Source organism: Saccostrea echinata, unplaced genomic scaffold (assembly GCF_033153115.1).
Source record: "Saccostrea echinata isolate AGI-Se365-2 ecotype Australia unplaced genomic scaffold, CSIRO_AGI_Sech_v1 ptg000016l, whole genome shotgun sequence".
Lineage (NCBI taxonomy): Eukaryota > Metazoa > Mollusca > Bivalvia > Ostreida > Ostreidae > Saccostrea > Saccostrea echinata.
The window spans coordinates 11675754-11702782 of NW_026889765.1; the positions used below are offsets into that span (position 1 = coordinate 11675754).

Consider the following 27029-nt stretch of genomic DNA (forward strand, 5'->3'; position numbering starts at 1 on the left):
CTCTTGATGAAAATATGTATCAACTCTCACATTATTATAATATGAAAAAAGTGTCATTAAACACAGACATTTTGATAAAATTAAGATTTTCTTCTTTTCATCAAAGGCCGTTAACTCTTCAAAACATTTAAGGTGCAAAATGGCCAGCTTCTTTTATGTTATCATTATCATGTGAATTTAGTTCATTTCATTTTGGTCGTTATCTAACAATATATATTTAATAGTTTTAAATGATTCAAAACTGTTCTACATCCCTTTTTTATACATTGAATACTTGTAATAATTTTAAACTGTCATCTAAAAACTATAAAGAAAAGAATAATTGCAGTAAAATTATTATATTTTACTATGTTCAAGTGGAACGATATATGGTCTCATAATTTACTAAGCACTAAGAAGATATATTACTATTATAGCTGTCAATGACTTGACGCAAATCCTCAAAATGTCGTTTCAAAATGTATAATAATGTAAAAAAAAAAAAAAAAGTAATCATTCTCTTTCCCGTTAGTCAAATATATTACTGAATTTAAAGTCTTAATCTTTAACCAAAACATTCGTATGTAAATATGACGTTTGCTTAACAACATCAGCGGCTTATTAGTCTCCTACCGGTGAAACCGGAGGGGACTATAGGTTTCCTCTGAGTCTGTCCGTCCGTCCGTCTGTCTGTCCCTCTGCTGTCTGTCAGTCTGTCCCACTTGGTTTTCTGCACTTTTTTCTAAACGCTTGCAGATATTGAGCTGAATTTTGGTATGTGAATGAATCGTGATGAGTTGCAGATCAAATTTGCATTTCGTTTTGCTTCAACGATTTTTGACGGTATTACTACCTTTTCATTTTTTTTAGGGATTTTTGCATTTTTTTTCTAAACGCTTGTAGATATTGAGTTGATATTTGGTATGTGACTTTACCTTGATGAGTTATAGATCAAGTTTGCATTTCGTTCCGCTTCGTTGATTTTTGACGGAATTATGGCATTTTCAATTTTTTAACGGGAACCAGATTACAGTTGCCGGTAGGGGACTAGTATTGCTAATACTCTCAGAATGCTTGTCCTAGATGTGCATGAATATCTGGTTAACTGTGAAAGAATATGCCTTGGTTCTAGCTCTTAAATTACTTTAGCTTCTAAGTGAGAGTATTTTCAAAAGTACCTGCTTTGAAGGATCGAATCATGAAATTCTTTCCTTTTTCAGATATGGGTTCCGAAAACAACACCCCGGGTCGTCCGATATTACAGCGGCGATATATTTTGACATGTGGTATATCAAATTTACGACCTAACACACAAATTTCCTGGTTTAAAGATGGGCAACCTTTTATTGCCAATTCTGAGCGAGTGAGATTCATAGACAGCAGAAGTTCTGTCTTGTTTACATCTCTCTCGGAGGAAGATAATGGAGAATATATGTGTGTAGCGAATTTCGGAACAAGCCAAGCCTCGTATACAACAACACTTAGGGCAGCACAAGAGAGATTACATGGTATAAAAATTATTTTCTTAAGCTTCATCGATCCCCTGATAAGAAAGATAACTCTTCCTGTGATAATGTCTATTATTACTTTATTAAATTATCAAATTCAAAGGTTACTACCTTCAAATTCAATCTGAAACTATTTACATTTTAATTATATATTAATAAGAATTGTTTTGCTAATTTTTTGAAAATCATTTTATCAAATTTCCATAAGTGGAAAAAGGGATGACAAATCTTAGAATAATAAGTTAATAAAAGATTTCACGTTTCTTCTCAACACCACTATGCAACATCACAAGAATATAATAAATTGTTTGAGCACTAGAATTATCGGTTTTGTACAATAAGATACAATTATTTAGCACAATCCGTGGAATTTTGTTTAGCACTATCTCTTTCGGTATCTTTACAAAAATGTACTACATTTATGTAGCATACATATATCAAGCTCAGCTTCATATGAATACTTTTTTTTAGAAAAGAGAGAAACAAAATTCCAAAATCAATTTATTTTCAATTTGAAACCATTGTTAACTTACTCCTTTAAGTATACTTTATATTGATAAAAATAACGTGGCTAATTACAAATTTATTGTCTTGTAGAAATAATAACTGTTCCCGTTGCTCCAAAGGAACACCGGGCTACTTTAGCGGAGAGATATGTACTGATTTGTGCTCTTCCGTCTGTGAGCACTACAAATCCCCCAATTTGGTTTAAGAATCGAAAACCATTTAATCGTAGGAACGCCCGAGGCAACGTGTCTTTTAGAGGAAATTCTCTGATTTTCAATACAATAACAGAAGCCGATCAAGGAGTGTACACATGTTCGACTCCAGACGGAGGAGATCAGTATACCACCGACTTAGTTGTTGTTCCAAGGATGTACACCCCAACAGAGGGTTCAATGTTAACAATCCGTTGTCAAATACCCGATGTCAATCCAGGAAGACGAGTATCATGGGAAAAAGATGGCCAACCTTTACCCCAAATGAGTTCTAGAACGATGACCTTTTCTGACGACGGTCGGACTATAACTTTTACGCCCGTTACTCCAAGAAATGATGGTCTGTATCAATGTGTTAGTGAAGATGGTCGGATATATCCTTTGACAATCAAAGTAAAGCCGACCATGCTGTTCCCACAAAGCAAAACAAGTTTTGTTTTGGACTGTGCTCTTCAAAACATGAATTCTCGGAGAATGGTTGTTTGGCTGAAAGATGGTGAAGTTTTCAGACCTAATCTAGACAGAATATCATTTAATGTGGCAGATGGAGTCAGACAGATTGTCTTTGATCCCCTCCTACCGGAAGATTCTGGAAGGTATACTTGTGTTGGCCCTGATAGAGACCGATACATGGTGAATGTTATTGTGGATGGAAGAACAGCAGCACGACGTAATGTCCAACCAACAATTACACAGGCATTCAGACTTACCTGTGATATCCCCTTCCTTGATTCATCAACTCCAGTGTATTGGCTAAAGGGCCAGCAACTCTTCACTCCTCCACGAGAAGATGTTAAGTTTGAAGATGGAAACAATGTTATCGTGTTCGAGTCTGTTATGCCTGAAGATTACGGAAAGTATACATGTGTAACTGCAGATGGTGGTGAATACTATACAGTAAATATGGATGTTAAAAGTGGTCCAGGACATAGTAAGTAGTATTGTGAACTTATGATGAACAAATAAACATAGTGTAATTCTGAAAGTATACTGATACATGTGTATAGATGTCAAAAGATAGTTTTTTTAATGTTTGCCGTTAAGAACAGATGATACAAATAAAAAAATTGGATGCCTTGATAGGTATATATTTTGGACCTATTTTGGATGTAAATGAGGCAACTAATAAATTTCTAAAATATTAAGAAATTGTAAACGTTCTATGATGTTCAATGTTCTACCTTTCTGCAACCATCCTTATTAATCTATACACTTGTTGGTCACTTCAAATCCCATAATTGTGAAACTTTGAATGAAAAAATTAGATCTACGCGGTTAAACTTATTCCTTTTACTTATATAAATATGACTTTGTTGTGCAGCAATATACCTTTATCACCTGCATATGGGGTTTATATCTCTCAGTTGATTCGATACGCAAGAGCATGCTCTACGTATGACTAATTTCTAAAACGAGGTAGATTATTGACAAACAAGCTGATGAAACAAGAATATCAACAGTCTCGTTTAAAGTCATCATTTCGTAAATTCTATGGTCGGTACAATGACCTTGTCAGCAAATACAATTTATCATATGCATTAAGTCAAATGCTGACTGACGTTTTTCATACTAATTGTTAGGACATTATGAACACACTGAATTGTCAACGGATTTTTCCGTTATTTCCCTATCATGACAAGGAGCACACTGCGGGTGTGACCGGTCGGCAGGGAATGCTCACAGCTCCGTGGCACCTGATCCCACCTCTGATGTTTTAGAGGTCCGTGTTTGATCTGCTCCTGATTTGTATTGTTTAATGGACTTTTGAGCTTGAATACTGTTCGTTATTTCCATATATTTCATCGTTATTTTTAAGAATTTTGATTACATTTCGTTTGTATCATCCTTAAAAGGCAACTTAAATGCATATTATTTGCATATATTTTTTTCAATAAAGGTAAAACTAAATGTAAAAAAAAGGATACGTAATTAGTCTTTTTCTTAAAGCCTAAAAGTAACTGTATATGAATTGAATTCGTATATTTATAATTACGTTTATTTCGTTTTACTTGCCACCTTCATTGTAACACGTGATCTTACAGAAACGATTGCTTTGCATTGCACATGTAATTGAGAAGGAAAAAATGACTCATGCATTTTGACATTATGATTTTAGGACGAGTAACAATAGGTGTAACGGATAGACCGGTGTCCACGATACCAGCGAGAACTACCTATAAGTTATTTTGTCGGATTCCAAATCTTGAGCCAACAGAAAAAGTTGTTTGGTTGAAGAATGAACAGGTATTCCTACCATCAGGGAGTCGAATAAGGTTTAGTCCACGGGGTCGGGTAGTCACGTTTTCAACCCTTTTGGAACAGGATTCAGGGATGTACTCCTGTGTATCAGAATTATCAGGAACCACAATATCTCAGATCTTAGATGTTGGAAAGCCAATATATCCAGGCAAGTATTAGTCTAGAGGGAAATTATAACAGTGTTTATATTTGAATATATACTGTAAACCAACTATTATTCGCGTTATCTTTTATTCGCGATTCGTCAGTTTAAAAACAATCCGCGACGATTATTTTTGCGACTGAGGAAACACTCTCTCCAAATACAAAGCAAAATAAATGATTCGCGGCGATTAATATTCGCGGGTAAATGTAAGTCGCGAAACTCGCGAATATTTCTCGCATGCGAATTAAAGGTGGTTGACAGAATATGTCGTATAATTTTCTATTCCAAACATAAAATATCGGTATTGTCATAGCTTTAAAATTATATTTGATACCCTTTCAAACCTTCCTAAATAAAGAAAAGGCTCTAAAGAAAATTAATTACTAATACATGTACGGTGTAGGTTTAAATTCCCTGTGTGTGAGAGAGTGTTATTTACCTTATTTTGTAACGTATTAGATAAATCTGTAAATGTTATTATTCATTACTAATTGATACCAAACTTAAAGATTACTTTTTATTCGTACGAATTCTCTTTTAGATGACTATAAACTGGAGGTATCACCTGATTACTATCGTCCTGTGGAGACCAAGCCCTTTATTCTTCAGTGCAGGTTGCCATACTCCTCTGGTCGAGTGTTTTGGATGAAGAATGGATCTCTTTTTAACCCACAGCAGTCTCCATCAATTTCTCAGAATGACCGACTTAGAAGACTAGAGTTTGAGAACATTATGCCAGGAGACAGTGGTTTGTATGTGTGTTTGTCAGAGGACCACAATGGAATCTATTCAGCTGGAGTGGACGTCCTTCCATACAATATTTATGGTAAAATTTATTCAAGTTCTTTTAAGATCCGACGACACGCCCCTAGAATATCTCTTCTTAATATACCAAAATTATTTAAATTAATTATGATCTTGTGATTCTCTCTCTTTCTCTCTCTTTCTCTCTCTCTCTCTCTCTCTATATATATATATATATACAAAGCACTAAAAATGACCAACGACACGAACAATAATAATTGTCAAATTTTCGGGACGACCTGCCCGTTCCTCAGGACAAAGAAAAAGTTAAGAAGTCATAAAAACAAAGGAAATAGAGAAACAAAAAACAACTAGCACTACTACTAAACTTCCAAACACTAAATATTTACAGTGTTACATGTTTAATTTCAAGTTAATAAACAGTCGTGAACAAAGAAATCCGGAGCGCTATGAATTGCGTCCAGTCTATCGGGTGAACTCTGGTGAAGTGCGATTTACATAATTGAACGAATTAATTACCGCTAATTAATTACGACAAGCAGTAAATCGTACATTGTCTTATTCTCTCAAAATAGCGTAACTATACATGATAAAAAGAAATTTAAGAAAGATTATATGGAAGGGCAATTTTAAAAATATGAATTTGGACATATTATAAATTTGGAAATCGGATAAAAGAAATACACAAAAATGTAAGCTGTAAATATCTGGGTAGGTTGTTCCAGAATTGCTAATGCGAATTAACGGTAAAGTTTACACTATATAGAGAGAATGAACTTGTTTGTTACAATCCGGGATTGGGTCTAGTTCATGTTCATCCTGGTGAAGTCATTAAGTTTGTTAATACCATCAGGGCGGAATGACTTCAGCCTGTGCATCCAGAACTTTTCCTTGCCTTTTCTCTGAGCGTCTGTCCATCTTGGATCATGGTCAATAACCATTACTGTCATGTCCTCCCATTTGTGACCTTCAAGGTTGAAATGTTCCCCAACGGGTTCATTATGTTTTTTGGTCCTAATGGTAGAACGGTGATTATTGACTCTCCTGCGGAGATCACCTGTTTCGCCAACATACTGTTTGGAGCAAACTTTGCAACTGATGAGATAAATGCAGTTGTCTGTTTGACAGGACAAGTTCCCTAGAATTTTGTAGCTGCGGCCTGTAACGGGGCTGTTAAAGCTGTCTGTGTTAGAGCTGTGCTTACAGAGAAGACATCTTCTGTCAGAGCAAGTTTTAAAGCCCCCGTTAGGTAATGGATTGTCCAATCTGGTTCTTACTACCATGTCCTTTAGATTCCTCGGGCGTCTGTATGCAGCCAATGGGGGCTCCTTAAAGACCTCTGCCATTCGTTTATTTGAGTGGAAAATTGGCAGATTCTTTTGAAGGATACCGCTGAGGTTCTTAAGGACGGGATGGTATGTGGTTACCAGAGGGACCCTGCCGCTATTGTCTTTTTCCTTGTAGCGTAATAGGTTTTGCCTGTCATGTCCCGCCATCTCATCAATAGCAGTTTGTATGGTGCGGGCATTGTAGCCTCTCTTGCATAAGTGGGACTTGAGGAGACCGCTTTGTTCCTGATATTAGGCAGAGGATGAACAGATGCGACGAATTCTAGTGGCTAGACCCTTAGGCAAACCCTTAAATGTGTGTGGGGGATGACAGCTAGTTAGCATAAGATACAAATGGGAATCTGTGGGTTTCGTGTGGAGACTGAACTCGATTTCACCATCAGTCAGGGTAGATGTAGTATCTAGGAATATGTTTTTCGAATTAGATACGTCTACTGTAAATTTGATAGACTGATGAAAGGTGTTGGCAAAGGAAATGAATGCCCCAAGGCTCTCGCGACATTCCACCCACTTCGTCTCTATATCGTCAATGAAACGCAACCAGCTAAGGGGCCTAAATGGTGCTTGAAGTAGCAAGTTGCGTTCAAGTCTGCCCATGAAAATATTGGCATAAGATGGTATCATTTTCGTATATATATATATATATATATATATATATATATATATATATATATATATATATATATATATATATATATATGAAAGCACTAAAAACCAACAATATACAATATTGTTTATCCTGTGTCGGATCTATTAGGTAGACGGAGCACTAAAAATGACCAATGAAACAAACAAACTTGCAAATTTTTTTTTGACGTCCTGTCCCATCCTCTGGACATCGTGAAAGTCATGAGAAAACAAAACAGATGGAAAAAAAACATATAGCACGACAACTACGCTACTAAACTCTATTTATTCACAGTTTCACATTTTGAACTTATTGATTTGAAATGAATCCGGACCACTGCGAGGCACGTCTGGTCATTCTGGTCTACTGTGGCGATGTGTGATTTACATAAACGATCGAGATAATTATTGCTAATTAATTACTACAAAGTAGAAAACTGTACAATTTTGTATTATATACTGAGAGAAGACATTTCTATTTGCTATTCACCTATGATAATTAATTACTGTAAATAATGTAATTGATAGGTCAAATTGAAAGAATTACATAAGAATAAGAAACTTCAATGTATAATATAAAAAGTACTTCATAGTTTTTATAATGATAGTGACAAATGGGATTGTATTTACAGTAGTACTGGCAAGTAAATAGATCTGCTTTTTGATTAATCACTAGAGTAATAGACTAATTTTTTATTGATCCCTGGTCGTTGCTTTTTTCTAAAGAATACATATCATCATTGGGACCTCCTGACAGACAAGGATCACTACCAGGTTCTGAACTTCCAGGAAATTTAGACTACGTAAGGATTCCAGCAGGTGTTGCATACAATCTACTCTGCAATATTACTAACTCACCAGGACCAAAAGCATGGAGCAAAGATGGTGTTATATTACGACCCTCTGCTCCGGGCGATACAAACCGATTTTTGTCATTCGACTCAATTACAAAAGCTGATTCAGGCGTTTATACATGCCAGTCAGGGAATCAAGAGTATACAGTTTTAGTCGACGTTGTTCCTCGAAACGTTCAAGGCATGTACACTTTGAAGTATTATCTGTATTTTAAAGTTGTCATTGTTTTACTCTGAAAAAAGTGTATCAAGAAGGCTGTGTAGTCGTGGCTATTTTGTTTGAAGATCACCTGAGCAGAAGGCTCAAGTGAGCTTTTCTGATCGAAGAGTGTCCGGCGTCTTTCGTCGTTTCCGTCTGTCGTCTGTAATCTTTTCACATTTTTTACTTCTTCTCCAGAACTGCTGGGCCAATTTCACCCAAACTTGCCAAAAAGCATCCTTGGGTAAAGGGGATTTAAGTTTGTTCAGAGGAAGTGTCATGCCCTCTTTCAAGGGGGAGATAATTAATTATTCGTGAAAATTTGGTGGCATCTCAAGAACCACTGGGCCAGAAAAGATGGAACTTATGTGAGAGCTTCATTACATACTGTAGATTCAAGTTTGTTCATATCATGACCCCTGGGGTAGGGTGGGGGCACAACAGGGAGTGAAAGTTATACATAAGAATATTTAGGAAATGGGTTTAAAAATCAAGAACAGCAAAGCCATTATTAGTCATCCTCAGGTGGTGTAGTTTCAAGTTTGTTCAAATCGTGACCCCCAGGGATATGGCGGGGCCACAACAGGAGGTCAAATTTTCACATTGACCGTCACTGCATGAAATTGAGGGTTAAAATCATGACTCCTAGGTATAAATTGGGGATCAAAGTTTAACATAGGATTACATAGGATAAGAGTTTTAAAAGTTTTCCACAGGAACAGCGAAGCATAATTAGTCTTATTTTGAGGGAAGCATCTTTGGGTAGTGGAGATTCAAGTTTGTTCAAATCATGACCCTGGGAGTAGGATGGCGCCATAATGGACAATCAAAGTTTTGATTTTAGGGATACATAAAAATAATCTTTCTAAGTCTTCTTCTCAACAACAGCAGATTCATGATTAGTCATATTAATATGGAAGCATCCTCAGATAGTGTAGATTGAAGTTTGTTCAAATCATAATCCCCTGGGTTAGGGGAGGGGCCACAAAAGTGGTCAAAGTTATACATATGAATATGTAGGAAAAAAGAATCTGCTGATCAGGTGAGCGTTGTGGCCCATGGGCCTTTTCTGCCTATTTTATCTGGGAAAAAAGAGTTCTGTATAAATGTATTAAATATTTTGGTTGAATTGGATTTTCCATACTTAAAAAATAGTTTATAGCCAGACAAATCATTTTTCATATTTTTAGGTGTATCTGTTGGGTATCTTGTTTACCATTCAGCCGCCATTATCATCACTGACACTTGATGCTTTGGTAAATTAAATTATGTAGAATTATATTCATTGTGCAGAATACTTTCTTCTGAGTGAACGTCCGGACGAGAAGCCAAGTTTGAGGCTTCCAGATGCAATGCCTGAAAAACCTCGACTTTCACTGCCGAATTCAATTGATCAAAAGTTACGTTATACGAGACCGGGGCAGCCTTTTGCTATAATTTGTGATATTCCACCACAAAATCAGCCTGTCAGATGGTACAGAGATGGCTTGTTATACACTCCTAATCGCCCTGATGTTCAGGTGTTTGACAGGATGATACAATTTGGACAGGTTACAGAAAACGATCAAGGTGTGTATTCCTGTGTAGCAGGCGATGGAGACGCAATATCCTCTACAAGACTTATCGTGAATCCTCGCCATACAACAGGTAAGCATATCTCTCTCTCTCTCTCTCTCTCTTTGAGTAGGGATTCTAATTTATATAGTAAATTTCCATTGTATGTAATTATAAATTTCTGTAAAGAAAACACGTGTTGTTTTGTACTCAAGCCTTACATAACAATAAAGTTAATTTAATACAGGCGTCAATTTTTAGTGCTTTAGTGTGAACTACTGTTAAGAACCTTTTTGGGTAAGGAAATGGTTTTAGCCAAGTGACACTTTATCAGAATAGTAGACAAAGACTCTTCGGATCTTTAATGAACTGCCATCAAAACAGTTTTGATACCCGTTTTGGCATTGCCCAAATAAACACCTTGCACTCATTTTTTGGCTCATAATTAAATTGTTTCGTCCAGAAAGAGCAATCTGGGCAAACAAGCCACTTGATTCGAGGTAACACTCTGGATGTTGGCTTTTTATGTCCATTTTTTTCCCAAGAAAGTTTACAGTGGCTTTGCAGCAGTTGCTCAAAAACTGATTTATTTATATCAAGGGACCACTGTTTTACACTGACGTGACTTCAAATATACAAACCTTTTGCAAGAACAACGAGACTATAATTCACATAATTCATGAATCAATATGTAGAATTTAATATTTTCAAATCGTAAACTTTAAGTTTATTGCAACAATTTTGTGACTCTGATGAATGGGCCCTTGGTTATTCAAAGACTTTTTGCATGGCAATTATATCAAGAAACACAAATTAGTATTAGCCTCAAAGTAAAACTAGATCAATATATCTTCCATTAAGAGTTCTAGTAGTTTTTATTCCTATTTTGAAGTGAAATAAACGTTTTCATTAATAGATATAGCTACATACTAAGCTAAAGATACAGAAAGAAAATTAATACTTTCTGGTAGTTCTAATATTTTTATTGCTTAAATATGTAATATTATTTAAACGGTTTCATTTGGATCTGAACTTAAGTGTTTGAAAATTCACTCTTTTGCATGTATAAACACCAGTGCGTAACCCGACCAAACATTTTTAATTCTGCTTAATGATTCAGCAATGTTATATAAAAAGTAGTGAGATGAGTTTATATTTACTTCGTTTTTTTATTTTACCCCCAGAGCATGGCTGATCTAAGCACAATTTTTTTTTCAAGAAATCTTTGCTTTAAAACTTTTCGGGAGAACTAAATTTCTCTAGAGGAGGCCTATTGAAGTACATCTTGACCAAAATAACTCTAAATCTGGCTGTTTTATGGCTTAAAGTGGTATAATGCTATATTATTGTGAATTACTTCAAAACATAAAACATCTCTTGTCGGAAGTAGTATTTCAAAAATTTGATACTTTAGAGAAAAGAAGCAATTGATTACTCTTAAATTCTGTCTTCTCTTATATTAGTTTCCTTATTTTGTTTTTTCCTTATTGCTTACTGTTTGACAAAAAAAAAATCTATACTTTGGGATCCCGTGCAACGAATCCCGAAACTGTTATAATTTTTTTTTTCAAATTACAAGAATGTTTGTAATTTCTAAATAATCTTCATTTCATTATTTTTTCAAACAAACTTGTTTTTAGTAAGCGTTTTTACGATTCCTTGCAGTGACGGTCAATGTAGCTGAAAGGGAAAATCCAGAGACTTACGCTTTCACAAGATTCCAGCTAACCTGCAATATTCCTCTGTTGAATCCAGAGGAACAAGTCGCATGGATGAAAGGCAATCAGCTGTTCATACCACCTGTTGATAGAAACATACAGTTCTCACCAAATGGTCGAACTATCACATTTGACCCCATTCTACAGGAAGACAGTGGCACATACACTTGCATATCAGAAAGAACCGGGGCCCAAGTTTCACAACTTGTCAAAGTTAACCCACCTATCTATCCAGGTACTAGCATACTGATATTGGTTGAATTAAAGTAGAATTTGGCGAATTTACGTTTAAGAACTAAAAGCTAAGTAAAATTGCCAAGTAACAAGTTTCATCTCTTTTTTTCTTCAACTGAAAAAAAATGATATAAACAGTTTTGACGATTGATTGATAAATTATCGTCGATATCGACAGTTCGGAGAACTTCGTAAACACAAAGTATTCAGTATACAAAAACAGGGTTAAAATCTATTTTTCAAAAAGTAATCTGTCGATATCGTAACTGCATGGTATCTTGGACATAACTCATAATTTTTCCCCTTGAAAAAGTTTTTTTTTTCAACTTGGATCATAGGTCCAGGTCAAAGATTAGGACTGTTTAATCAAATATCAATATGCATTATTATATCATTGAAAATCATCTTCTGCATATCATAAGGAGTTTTGCATCGTTTACCAAAACTGAAAAATACAGGACTGCTGGATCCCAAAGTATGAGGCTAAACTCACATTTCTGAAAATATATATTAAAAGTTAATTTACCTTTTTTACAGGACTGTTATTAGACCAAATAAATGATGAATAAAGAAAGCTCAGAAGCATTGTTTGATTGGAAATTCCTATTTGAGAAATGCTTGTCATTTAGGGTGTAATTCTTATGCTTAAAGGTTGACCTTCTTTAAAGTTACATAATGAGTCAAAATCATGTGTTTTTTTAAGATAATTGTATCATAAAACAAAAGATTTATGTGAAATATGAATAAAGCGAAGTTTTGACTACTTAACTGCACTGTAAAGCAAGAAAAGAACTGCAGAATGTAAGTGCCGGAAAAGCAAAGGTTGTATTTATCGCTTATTTGTTATCGTCAATACCAAGGTCACGCGACGTTTATTCTTAGCAATGAAACTTGTAAACAACATTGAATTGGAGCAAGAAAAAAAGTGAGGAATAAGTTATGATCATCTTTATTCAAGATTGTATCAAAATCCTCGGTCATCCGACATTTATATCTATGGAATTGACACCATGGTAAATTCTTCAAATTTTCCGCGCAAGCGTACAATAAAGAGGAAGAAGTGAAGCAATATTTTTGTGTTGGGGCAAACAAAAATTATTTTTACTTTTAATTTTCTCCTTAAAAGTAGAATTTTTAGGTTCTGAAACCTGTAATTTTATGAAACCTAATATCTTCAAGAATTGACCAAAATTTGTATGTGTCATGCAAAAATTCTACTTTTGTCAATTTTCCTCTTTTTCCGTCACGGTGTCTCTTTAAAGAATTTGATTATCCATGATTATGTTTTAATTCCGGAAGCGGGTTCTTTTTTACCTAAAAGGCAAAATATTCAGCATCAATATATATGTATTAGTTACGTCTATAGATTAAACACTCCACATATCCTTAAGAAAAAGAAGAAAACTGATTATAAGACAGAATCCATCACAAAAAGAAACAATAAAGCTAAAATTCTAGATGTTTCTTTGATGAACAGATTACTACAGAGAGGAAGTGTCCCCTGGATACCACCGACCTGTGGAAACCAAGCCATTCATTCTTAGATGCCCTGGAGCGGGGGCACCTGTGACTTGGATTAAAGACGGACTACCTCTTACAAAAAATCAGCAACGCATTTCATTCTCCAGTGGTGACCGACAAATAATTTTCAACAGCGTGAGGAGGGAAGATAGTGGTTACTATGTGTGCATAGCTATGAATGGAAGAATTCTTCATCTTTCTGCTGTTGACGTTGTACCTTTGTCCGTTTATGGTAATTTCCTTATAAACAAAGTTTATTGCTTTCAATCGATGCTCTTTTTGAATATAAATATAATAACTTTATGACAAAAAAAAAGAGAAAAAGAAATCAAAGTTACTGCTAGTATTCTAAAATTATTATTAAAAGTTATATGATTGCAATTTCTGATTTTTTTTTTACCTTGTCTTATAACTGTAATTCAAAACATATATAAAGTAGGGTAAAATAAACTTTTAAACATTTTAGCTTCGTCCCTGGATCTGCTTTACCAATTTCGATCAATTTGGAATAATGCATTTATGGGTAAAGGAGGACATAAATTAAACTTCTGGATATATAGCAGCCAAACTGTTGGCATGATTATAATAAGCAACCAGTCCTTTACCCAAATTGTGCAATTATTAACCAACAATTTTTAGGGTTCAGACTCTAGGGTGGGGTGTGTCGGGTGTATTTTGAAAATCATTGTACCTTATAAACCTTTTATCTTTGCTCACGAACATCTAGTAGGCAATCTGTTACTTGATGATTACAATGATGAGATTTCGTCCATTTACCAAAATGTTTAAATTCATGGTCTTTATAGGTTCATGGTTTAATCCTGATTGGTTCATTCATTCAAAGTACATTTTAATGAAAATCATCTCTACTCAGAGATAATTAGCAGGGAAAAAACTTATTCAATGATTATAAGAAACACTATCCTTGTACCAAAGTTGTGAAATTTGTAGCCCACTGGCCCCAGGTTTTTGGCCATAAGGCTTAAGGAAGTTTTATTATATGAAGTAGACTTTAGAAAATCTTTAATCATTGCCATCAAGTAAACAAATTCCTGGCATGATTACAATAAGCAATAAGCTTTTTACAAAGAAAAAATTCATTACCCCTGGGTCTGGTGTTTAGGGCTCTGAGTAAGGCTAAGTTTGTTTTATATTGAAAATATACACTGTGCCTGAAAAAGGGCTACCAGTTTGTTTGATAATAATTAACGCTTAGCCCTCTACCAGAATTGAAAAATACCTGGCACCCTGGCCGATGGTTTAGGCAACAAGTTGGGATAATATTGCTCATATTTTAAAACTACACTACATCAAAAACTTACTGAGGAATATCTTGTAGACGAAGTGTTTGCACGGTAACAATGAGTATAACTCGTTTATCAAAATTATAAAATATATGTGTCCTTTGTCTAGCAGCGGGGCTTATATCTTGAAAATGAATTACGATTTTGAAAATCTCTTCTTAAATCATGAACATCTCATTTAGCAAACACCATTCATATATGATCATTATAATAAACACATAGCTTTCTACCAAAATTTTAAAAACATGCCCCCCCCCCTTGACCAAGGGCCAAACGCCAGGTTAATGCTTACTATATCAGACATTAAAAGTACATCTTTTGCAGATCCTTATCATTTGGGTGCATCTTGCAGATACATTATTTGTATGATCATAATGAGCAGCTTGCCTGTCATTAAAATTTATAAAATGCAGGTCTCTCCAGGGTGCAGGGATCAGGCCCCTGGATAGGGCTCAGTTTGTAATGATAATGCTCACAAAATCTTCAATAAGGAGTAAAAATTATGTCACATAGTTCAAAGTTCCAGTTCTCGATGTGTCTTTAGTTCTCAAGTTTAAAAAACTTAATGTACTCAGGGGACCGTCAATGCCCATGGTTTTTGTAACCTTTTCAGCGTGTTTAAATTTATAGAAATAAGTTCATTATTTAGATGATGTGTATACACAATCTCTTCAGTCTGCAATTGATATGATCAATCAAATTTTCTATTTTTGTTCGAAAAATTTCTGTTTTATTGCTAATTAATAATACTTCTAGATGAACCAGTGTGGTATTGAATATACATTCATCAACATTTTCAAATACCTAATAAATACCAATGTAGATCCCTGGAAAAATATTTCCTTTTTATATAATTAATTAGCATATTAATTGTAATTCTTACAGGATCTCAATTTCTCTTCAATCTGATTTCAAATATTATTTTGAATTTCCTATGTAACAAAGTTAATTCATGCTACAATGAATATATATTGAATGTTTAATTGTTAGTGTATTTGAAATGGGTAAAGATGAATGACGAGCAGAAATCGATTTCAAAAAAATATACAAACAATACCAATCTGTCAAAAGGGCATAAAACACAGACCCTTGGATATTCCAGAGGTGGGATCAAATGCTTAGGAGGATTAAGCATCACCTGTCGACTGGTGACACCTGCTGTACGCCCTATGTATCGATCAGCTAGACGGAATATTCTGTAGTCAAATTAAGTATAAAAACAAAGGCCTAATAAATGGAAAAATATGTCAATCAAAAAACGCCCCAATGCCAACATTACAACATTACATTTGCTAACATCACAAAATGCTGACTTTAAACGAGGAAGTTAAAATCCATGTAACATCAACTTATTTGTCAGTAGCCTACCTTGGTTTAAAAGTTAATCGTACTCAAATCATGCTGTTGAGTATCAAATAAATACAAAGACATAAAAACCATATACATTTGATAGCGCAAAAGTTGAGGATGTAAAAATCAAAGTCATCTCATTTGTCATACAATTTAGTTGTTAGTTGCACCTTATCGTCTATAGTCAGTAAAGCATCTTAATATGAAACACATGTGACAGATTCTATTGTGTCTTTTATTTCGATTAATCTGGGGTATATCGAATTAAAACACGAATGAAAATAACTATTGTTAACTGATAAAACGTCTTCGATATATCTCAATGTCGAGTTGAAGGTCACATTAAGTGTTTTCTTCTTTTTTAGAATTTTAAAAAAATTCTACTTCACAGGAATATAAAAACAGGTCGACTAGTAAAGGTTCATAGTAAGTGCAAATCCGAATTCAAACAGCTTGTTTGAAGACAGTGTCTCCAAAGACTACATAGATGTTGTCAATGATGAACTCCAGCATCCTTTTAATATCAACCTCAGCGTATTATGTGTAGAACCAGAGTGATTTTTTACAAAGTGATTTTGTAGATGACCAACCACAAAGATATGGCAATCTCCGAGTTCCATTTTTATTGATATCAGAAAGCTTAGATTTCTAATTTATCACGAGGAATGGTTGTATAAAGTAAAGTAAAGAAAAGTTGATACTGACTTTTGAAAAAAAATGCGATTTGAAATTTTTCAAAAGGTTCTTGAAGTTTTTAAGAATCCACCTTTTATTTACATCACTCCTCGAATATGTTGTAGCACAGTACGTCTAAAGCTTCTCCTTTTCTTTTTGTGCGGATATTGCGTTTTAATTTTATATCAGTAACTTCAACATATCTTAATACATGTATTATGGGGAAATGTGTTTCTAGTTTTATCCATTTTGGCATTTGGAATCTTGCAATTTAATCCAACACATGATTTAAATCTCAAAATCAATACAGAATAATTTTAAACTTTACATTGAATGCTATATGGTATTACAAAGCTAAAATATAGTTATACATTTAGAAATCGTAAAAGGATCTTTTTGAAGATTTTTTTATGACAAAGTGTCATTATTATTATTAAACGTATCCAAAATTGCTTTATATCTACAGATTACCTGATGGCTTTGGGTCCCCCGGAAAGACAGGGAAACCAACTTCTTAACCTCCCATCAAATCTCAACTACTTAAGACCTTTGTCCGGTGATATGCTTGAGATTTTCTGTAATGTCTCAAATTCTGCACTAACACAACCAATCAGCTGGACCAAAGATGGAACCCTATTACCTGACCAAAATAGTCAGTTCCTTTTGTTCCCGTCTGTGACAGAGGAAGACGGTGGTTTGTATACCTGTATGGCAGGGAATGAAGAGTACAATGCATTGGTTGACGTCAAACCAAGGAACGTGCAAGGTATTTGGCCTTAATTTATAATGAACAAAAACAAGAAAGGTGCTGAATTCAGTTTACATGAAGAAGTCGAGCGATGAATTTTCACACATTTTTTTTCATTGTTGTACCTTTTATAAATATACAAATAAAATCTCAGTTCTAGATCCATATTGACATTCAGTTCCAGAAGATTCATCCTTTCTTTCATTACAGCAAACACAAATTACTCTTATATAGTAGTACTTTATACTAGTATTTATATCCTAGTACTTATATATATATAGTAGTACTTTTATACCGTAAGAAAAAGCAGTTGTTCTGTCAAAAAATTTATAAAAGGAAAAGTAATCTAATTTTTACATTGCTTGTGAATCAGAAGAAAATTTACTTTATCTTTTTCGTTCTATTTGAATAAAAGTACAAATCTTTGTTGGATTCCGTATATCAGTTACTGATATTTTGCCAGTCTCTTTCATATTCTATATTATTATTTACAGCCTTGCACCAACAAAAACTTTTCTTTATAAACTCTTACTGTGATCGACTTTATTTGGGAATCAACATTAAATTTTGAAACACTAATTTTAGCTTACTAGCAGATATGAATTTCGAATCACAAATAGGTTTGCAAAACATTCAAACTTTCATATTTAACAAAAAGTCTATCAAACTACAATGAATATTAAACTTTTTTAAAAAATCCATTCTTCAATGGAGTTTATTCAACAAATAAGTGATCAACTGCTTCTATGTCGATTTTACAAAAAAAAAAAAATCCTCGAGAATCAGCCAATTTTAGTCTTAAAGATGAAAACTAGTTGAGATTAATGACATATTTGTGAGGTATAAAATAAATTGTATATTTTCAGAATATCTTCTTCTAAGCGATACACAGGATAAAAAACCAACATTGTTACTACCTGATGCCGCTGAGGAAAAACCATTATTATCTCTCCCCCTCGATGCACGGGAGAGACTAAGGATACAAACCCGTCCTCCGGGTGTTGGTTATGTCTTGGTGTGTAACTTGCCATCTTACATTCCCTACCAAGCTCCAATTAGGTGGTACAAGAATGGCGAAGCCTACAATATCCCCCCTAATTCTAGGCGGGTATCAGTGATTGATAACGGACGGGTTCTGAGATTTGAGTCATTAAGAGAAGAGGATTCTGGCCTGTACACATGTGTGGCAGGAAACAACCTAGCTCTGTATGCCTCCAGAATTATTGTAGCTCCAGATGTTAGGAATGGTAGGTACAAAACTCTCTCTCATACACACTCACACAATATCGGGGATAATATTTGCTGATCCAAATTAAATTATTTATAAACCTTAAATAACCTTATAAACCTTAAATACGTTTTAGATTTTACTTGATAGGGAGATGCTTAATTATTTATAAAAATGTAATTTTGCTACATAAAGTTTTTTTAATCCAACCACCGTGGACCTACGTATACTTTTTTATTTAGTTCTGGTACTGATACTAGTATTGGCAAGATGGTAATTTAATATTCTCATTCTGCTCATTCGTAATCAAAACAAAACCTTACAAAAGTATTAAAACGAAGTGTAATCAAAGCTTTGTTTACTATCAAATCACTATACAGTAAACATGAAAACACTTACAAATGCTCTTTGTCATTTTGAGTGGGTTAATACAAGTTTAGTCTTGGTCATCCCAATGATTGAAATACCAGTAATTTTGTACGATATCGATTAGGTAATATTTTTCATACATCAAAGCTGACTACGACTTGTAAAATGAAGAGATTTATTATTGTCCGCCATATTTCTCTTCGCTGGTCTCATTTTTCAAGCCTCTGACTTCTTCACAAGTCTAAGAATCTTACCTGTTTGGATGTTCCTTGCTTCGCTATAGTTACTCAGCGATATATTTATCAAATGTTTGTTATTATACCACGTCGGGAGAAAAGGTAACATCAGTTGCACAGGTCAGTGCATTACAAACATAAGCATAAAACAATGAAATAGAATGTGAACACCAAGACTATGCAACAAATAGTATACGTACGCCATGAGTGGCCGGTGTGCAATTAATTAGTTAGCTGTAGTTAGATATAACGAATGCAATCAAAACTTATTTCGGATATTGCTGTTTACAATTCGTGTTAAGCATTAATCGGGGATAGTCAAAAACAGTTTTAGCTGATTTCATTGAAAAGGCCTTAATAATTTAGTTAGAACCTTAACCTTCTACGGTCCAAATTTAGGGCCAAATATTAAACTTTTCAAGACAGACATAAAGAAAGAAAGGGAAAAATACAAAATCAAAGCAATATGCCCTCATTCTTATATTTTTGGGGATATACAAATTAGCCACAATTGTACTTTTATTCTTGAAATATTTCTTAAGATATAACCATGAAATGTGATTAATTTGATTTGATTAATACAGTGCATGATAAAAAAAAAACTGTTATTTTGCATCATATTTTCAAATTAAACACTTTTGTCGTCTTGCAAGACTTTCAGATTGTTGGGTTTTTTCCAACGGTTTTAATTATCCTAACAGCTTTAATGGATGTCTCTCCACTCCCAGTATTTGTGTCCTCTTTTTTAAGAGAGAAATAATTTTAATCAGTTACATATTTATCTCCAAAGAAACAACCATTAATATGAAACTGTTAGACCTTTATTTGAACTATTTGTAGAACAACTTACCATAGGAGTTAGAAATAGGGAAAACAATGTACAAGTTAACCAGGACTTTACATTGATTTGTGGAATTACACCAATGAATCCTAACATGCCAGTCGTTTGGTTGAAGAATGGGCGAGCGTTCTCTTCCTTCGATCCATCTAGAGTAATGGTTATGGGTAGAAATATTACATTTTCACCTGTTCTTCCTGTTGATCAAGGCCGCTACACGTGTATGGCTATTGACAACTCAGCATCATTTACCTCAGTACTAAATGTCTTAGCAAGAGGGGCAAGAGGTAAATTTCTAACTACGTATTCTATGGTATTTTAATTTATTGTGTTCTAGACTGAGTCAGTGTTTTGTATGTATCTATGATTTTCTGATCGAAGTTTCGATGCCATCTGTGTATCTATCTGCCGTATGTTGTTTGTTATCATTATAAAAATCAGATTCGACCGTTCACGGTACACTGTAGCTCAGTCGGTAGAGCGCTCGCTCCGTGATCGGGAGGTCTTGAGTTCGAATCTCGGCCGCGACTGACCTAAGTCGATAAAAAAGTGGGTAGCAACTGTTCCTTCGCCATGCGCTCGGCACTTTGCAATGAAAGTTTCGGGTCCTTCGGATGAGACCTTAAAAACCGAGGTCCCTTGTCACGGCAGGCGTTGGCACGATAAAGATCCCTCACTGCTCAATGACCCTAAGTGCCGAGTAAAGATCAAAAATTTGAAGCCCTTCACCGGTATATGGTGACGTCTCTATATGAGTGAAAAATTCTGGAATGGGACGTAAAACAACATAAAATCAATTAATCAAAATCAGAATCATGGACCCGATTCAGCCAAAATTGGCAATATATAATCTTATGTAGAGGGAAATCAAGTTTGTTTAAACTAAGGTCCTATTTTGTACCACCAAGAAATAATCAAGAAATAGTTGAAATAGAGTAAGGCTATTTGAAAACCACTGGGTCAAAAAAACTCATATTTGAGTTTCTTTATATCGTTTATGTTTTTACTTCCATTTGTTGTTTGCTCTACATAGGACGGATCGAGTCGCCCGCGGGGCGCAGTGGTTAGAGCGTTCGCTCTAGAGTCGCGGAGTACGGAGTTAATCCTTACGTCGCGGGTTCGAATCCCACTGTGGGACGTGGAGACCGGTCCTTCGGATGAGACCGTATAAACCGAGGTCCCTTGTCTCAGCAGGTGCTGGCACGAAAAAGATCTCTCACAGCTCAATGGCCGTAAGTGCCGACTATAGGACAAAATTTGCAGCTCTCTACCGGCAAGTGGTGGCGTCTCCATATGAGTGAAAAATTCTCGAGAGGGACGTTAAACAATATACAAACAAACAAACAAAAAAGGACGGATCGACTACGACAAATCAAATTTTAAATCTAAATACATAGAAAGCGTTTCCTCACAACCAATAGCGTTATCATGTATGAATATGCAAATATCCCAATGTAGAGTAGATTTATTGCCAGGAAAACGTAACGTATTATACTTGTGTTAAAATATTTCCTTTATGAAGTTAAAAAGGTAAAATACTATATTTCATATTCTGAAAAATTTCACATATAGTAATGCTACACTGCGGGGGTAATTTGCGCTATCCAACCTCAGAAAATTCTCATTCAACTTTAATTTGGACGCAAATTATGATTTCCAGCGATATGCTTTGTTGGCTATTTCTTCAAGCTGAAGAGTTCCACAAAGATATTCCTCACGAAATAAAGTGTGTTATCAAACTCTCAAAAATTATTACATATATATACATCAGTATAAAAAAACTTTCATGGACTGGCTGTGAGTAGAATATCTCTTTCATTCAACCCTTGACATGAATTATTCCCTTCGGGCAAACACTTAGGGAATAGTTCCAGTCAAATGCTATTCCACACAGAGCAAGCATATTTGTGAGACTGTCAATTTTATTGGGAAAGGAATTTCTGTTTTCTTTTTAAAATATCTAAGTTTTTTTCAATTGATATATTTTTTTATATTCAACCTAAAGAAAATATTTGAGAAATATTGCACATAATTTTGACCTTTTCTAGCGGAGGATTCACAGTTACTGAACATCTGGCAGCAGCAGTTTACACCTCTCGGTCTAGGGGCTTATGAGCTGACCTGTGTCATGCCTCCAACAGTTGACCCCTCTGTCCCTGTAATCTGGATGAAGAATGGCCGTCGTATGACGAGAGATGATACTGGTAGAATAAGCTACACTGATGGAAATAGAAGAATGATATTTTCGGAATTGAGTCCAGAAGACAGAGGGTGGTATACATGTGTTGCACTGGATAACTCTGCCTCTTATACATTGTCGCTGGTGGTAGATCTAGATAGGAATACAGGTGAGAACACTGATATATCAATATTATAATATGTTGTACCAATGGACATTTGATGTGAAGTCATTTCATTATAACAGCGACTTTTATGGTAATCAAAGTACTATAATGGTATAATGGATCATTTTCTTCTCGAATTTTCAAAGATTTAATCATGGTAAAGTGTTGCATGCTTGTATATATACACACCTATCTTATTATGCACGATTTAGTGTCAGTAATGTACCAGTAGGAAAAATAAGCATTATATTTTAACGCAACTTTATACATTGGTTTCCAACGTAAGTAAACTGAACTACTGTAGCATTAGGTACTGAATAGTAACAGTCATACCAAAAGCTTGTATGTTCAGTTGTGTATAAACTTATAGAGCGCAATGAAATCTTCATGTGATTGTACAATGCTTAATAATCATAGGAAAATATATTCTTTCATTAGAAAGCATAAATTTGAAATCAAAATAATTGTTGTTTGCTGAAGACAGGCTTGTTTTTTCTTTCAATTAAGCACTCTCTACCATCGGCTCATACATTCACCTCTCTGTCATTGGCTCGAGTATAATGCACTTTCTACCATCGGCTCATGCATTCACATCTGTCATTGGCTCGCGTATATCACTATGTTGAGGATCCCTGTAGGCTTCACAAGATTTGATCACATGACAAACTGAGTTCATTTCCAAGCTAACTTTTATGCTTTGTTATCTATTAATAAATTACCACCAAAAAAATTATTCGTTGTTGTGGCCCTGTTAAAGTCATCATAATTCCTAGTATTTCATATTACAGTGTAAAATCAAAAATAATGATCATGGGCATTTTGTCACAAATACTGTAGGAACACAATGTGTCCAAGAACTAAAACGTGACAAACACAACTAATGAAATACTTTCCTCTTGAAACAGAAACAGACACCGTTGGAACGGCTCTGCGAGTAAATAATCGGCTATTAGGAATGGAGTATGAGCTCAGATGTTTACTACCAGATCCAGAAAAGCCAGTATTTTGGATCAAAAACGGAGAACCCTTTGGAGCTGATCAAGCTGGTCGCATCAGTTTCTTTGATAGAAATCACGTGGTTCGATTCAGTAGCCTTCGTCCTGAAGACAATGGATATTACATGTGCCGTTACGAGGATGGCTCAATGACATACAGCACGGCTATCAGAGTTGTAGGAGGGCCAAGCGGCGCTGGTAGCACTTTAGTTTTGATTTGCTTTATCTAATATTGTACATTTCTAACCCTTTTGAAAAACAATGGAATTAACAATATATCACTTTAATATTGGTTTTTTTAGGACTAAGAAATATAAGAAACTTTTACCTTATGCAACTTGGTGGGAAATTTGAGCTTCGCTGTGCAATCCAGGCTATGAATCCAAATTTCCGGGTTATATGGCTGAAAAACGGTCAATTATATGACCCTCCAGCATCCAGGGCTATATCCTTTACCAATGGAAACAGCAGAATCATTTTTGACGATTTGCGAGAAGATGATGCGGGTTTCTACACTTGTATTAGTGGAGGAAACCGCTACTCCACACGCCTCTATATGAAGAAGCCCGTTATTCAGGGTATATTCGGTTTTCATTAAAATAACATTTTCAATTTTACAAATGATAACATTTCTGTATAGTTGATATGAACTTTACCTCCTTTTAAGGTGGAACGGGATGTATAGCGCAGTGTGGTACTACAGCAAGCTCATGTACAATTCAGCTTAATTGTACAAAATATATGACATGCGAAGTAAATGGGGAAACCTGTGACTGTCGCACCATGATGTGTCAGTTTGGAACTTTCTGGAACCCAGACGCCATGAGATGCACATCAATCAGAAGCACTACCTGTGGAACAGGTAAGAGTCGATTTATTTATAACATCATATCAGCTTATATTCAGATAGATAAATAACATGGTGTTTTTGTAGATCCTTGCCTTTTCCACCCTCCACGGTACACCTATCCAAGTGAATACAACTGTCGTAGTTTTTACCGCTGTTCCAACAATAGGAAATCTATTCCTATGTGCTGTAGGGCGTTTTTTAAGTACGATCACAGAACTGGATCCTGTCAGCCAGACAATGGTTGTTCAATAGAGTGTACAAAGAGACAGATTATAGCTGCTGACCCGACTGTAAAACTAAGTATGTATATAAATTTGTCTAAATGTCAGTAATATGTGGTAATTATCATTGCTTTATTTAAAAACTTACCTCGTTCGTAATAAATTCCCGATTACGTTTGGTCCATTTTTTTTTCGTAGATTATATGTTTGAAGGTTCCCTCTGTTTCTTCAGTACATTAGAGTATGGAACATTCTTTTACCATTTTGAACTTCTTTGAAGTCCCGAAACTAATTTCAGCCATCCAATGTACAAATTATTAGAAATTTAAATCGTTAAAGTTAAGAACCATTTCAAGCAGAGAAAGAGGGTTGTCATTAAATCTTTACCATAGAAGCTCGTTTAAAATCTTAATTGATAAGAGCCATTCCTTTTGACTGTACCCTAAACTCTTTCATTAAATCATGATTCTATTAATTTATTTTTTCTTTGTTATATATTTGTGTGTGTGTTCTACATTGTGTAATAAAAGTCAGTTTTTTTTTTACATAAAGTGGTTACAAATTTAATGATCCTTGAATTACACAAACTCTCATTTTTGTATACTTTGTACGGAAGAACATAGTTAGCTCGAGTTCATGGCCCCAGTATTACTTTTGAACATTTTGCATGAATAGTATGACACCCAGTTGACATTGTTTTACAGTGAATAGTAAGACAACCAATTGATATCGCTTTACCTTGAATAGTATGACAGCCATTTGACATTATTTTACAGTGACCGTTCGTCCTCCTGGCGGTGTATGTTTCCTGGAACCTATTCCTGATGATCCTGGAAGGTACTACAACAGGGCTTCAGGTACAACAGAGCCATGTCCCCCGGCAACAGTCTTTAGAGCAGAATCCTGCGTATGCGAGAACTCTCTTACTCTAACTCATGTCCATGAGAAAACATCCGCTCTTATCAGAGGTAATCTCTCTGTCTATGCTCTCTCTCTCTCTCTCTCTCTCTCTCTCTCTCTCTCTCTGTGTGTGTGTATGTTATTTATATCTCAAAACTGATTTTATTTCATAGAATGCCATCCGCTGCTTCAGCTGTCCTTTGAAAAAGGAATCAGAAACATCTCTCCACACGCAGTTTACACAGAGATAACAGACGTGAACACCACAGTATCTCGTAGACCTAAAGTTTCTGTCGGTACTTTCAATGGCAGAACTTCAGAAATTTCGACACCACGTTTTGTAAGGGATGAAATTGAGGAATTATTTGTCACGTTGAATTTCTTGGAGAAGGATGGTAGTGATCATCAAGTATTGTTCTCAAACTGCCGTGCTCTTGCCACTCCCTACAAAGTACCGGGAATCCCGGGCTTAAGGACATCTTCTGCAGAAATATTGCTGGACAAAAGAAAACAAGAAATTATTTTTATAGGCAAAACAGACGATCCACGGATCAACACCGCCATAGTTAGAGTACCATACACTGTAAGGAAGGACAGCTTATTTATCAATAGACAAATCTTCTTAATTAACTTCTTGTAAAAAATGAATTATCATTTCTCTTTTCTATGTGTTTCACGGTAACTTTAATTAAAATTAAATAATAAGTACAATTTTGTTTTCATGTTCAATTCTAGGGTCCAATGTCTTTTTGAACAGATGGGTCTTGTTTTACTCTTCTCCTAAATGTCATATATATTACTGTTGTAGCCAAATCAGTGGAACAAAGTAGAACTGATGTTTGATGGATATCGATTAAGGGGTGTCGTGACGACAGATAAGAATGGTGTCCCTGTGCGACAGTTTGCTGTAGAACCACTCGTGGGTAAGTATAGTAATTCAAATACTGTAAATGAACTTTTTTCCATCGGGTCATAATTCCGCGCAATTACGATATCTGTTCAATCCGCGGTTAGAAATTACGCAGATATCTTGGATTATCATTACGTGTTCTTAATGCATTTTAAGAACGCTGTGACAAATTTCTACGGAGAAATTTTTGACGATTAATCCCACACGGATAAATGTACGTCTACAGTATTTCGGTCATATTTTTCAAGAAAAACTATAGAAAATGTTTTTTTGTAATTCGACATTATGGTGATGATAAAATTCATAATGTTGATGCCTTGATGTTTTTGCTTGTTACAGGACGATTAATTCCATCTGAAGATATGACGTCACTGGGTAGATGTTCTGACAAAGACGCTTTCCGGGGTTTCATGGACAAGGTATACAAAATTAACTCAAATTAGTCAAAATAGTCATATCATATATTGTATTCATATCATGAACAAGATAAAATAGTCATATCATATATTGTATTCATATCATGAACAAGGTAAAATAGTCATATCATATATTGTATTCATATCATGAACAAGGTAAAATAGTCATATCATATATTGTATTCATATCATGATCAAGGTATACAACAATAA

The 27029-nt window shown here is 34.9% G+C and overlaps 1 protein-coding gene across 1 annotated transcript in view; it reads left to right on the plus strand.

Moving 5' to 3' along the window:
* LOC133188156 (uncharacterized) overlaps nucleotides 1-27029 on the plus strand; it is a 116616-nt gene that overhangs the window by 88730 nt on the left and 857 nt on the right. The window contains exons 67-86 of the mRNA XM_061323538.1: nucleotides 1200-1487; nucleotides 2085-3137; nucleotides 4323-4613; nucleotides 5152-5436; nucleotides 8078-8386; nucleotides 9698-10051; nucleotides 11624-11911; nucleotides 13388-13663; nucleotides 17227-17526; nucleotides 18375-18755; nucleotides 20182-20466; nucleotides 22228-22527; nucleotides 23430-23717; nucleotides 23822-24097; nucleotides 24187-24381; nucleotides 24454-24669; nucleotides 25367-25558; nucleotides 25664-26073; nucleotides 26299-26413; nucleotides 26740-26819. Of these exons, the coding sequence (XP_061179522.1) occupies nucleotides 1200-1487; nucleotides 2085-3137; nucleotides 4323-4613; nucleotides 5152-5436; nucleotides 8078-8386; nucleotides 9698-10051; nucleotides 11624-11911; nucleotides 13388-13663; nucleotides 17227-17526; nucleotides 18375-18755; nucleotides 20182-20466; nucleotides 22228-22527; nucleotides 23430-23717; nucleotides 23822-24097; nucleotides 24187-24381; nucleotides 24454-24669; nucleotides 25367-25558; nucleotides 25664-26073; nucleotides 26299-26413; nucleotides 26740-26819 (6182 nt within the window). The remainder of the gene's footprint in view (nucleotides 1-1199; nucleotides 1488-2084; nucleotides 3138-4322; nucleotides 4614-5151; nucleotides 5437-8077; nucleotides 8387-9697; nucleotides 10052-11623; nucleotides 11912-13387; nucleotides 13664-17226; nucleotides 17527-18374; nucleotides 18756-20181; nucleotides 20467-22227; nucleotides 22528-23429; nucleotides 23718-23821; nucleotides 24098-24186; nucleotides 24382-24453; nucleotides 24670-25366; nucleotides 25559-25663; nucleotides 26074-26298; nucleotides 26414-26739; nucleotides 26820-27029) is intronic.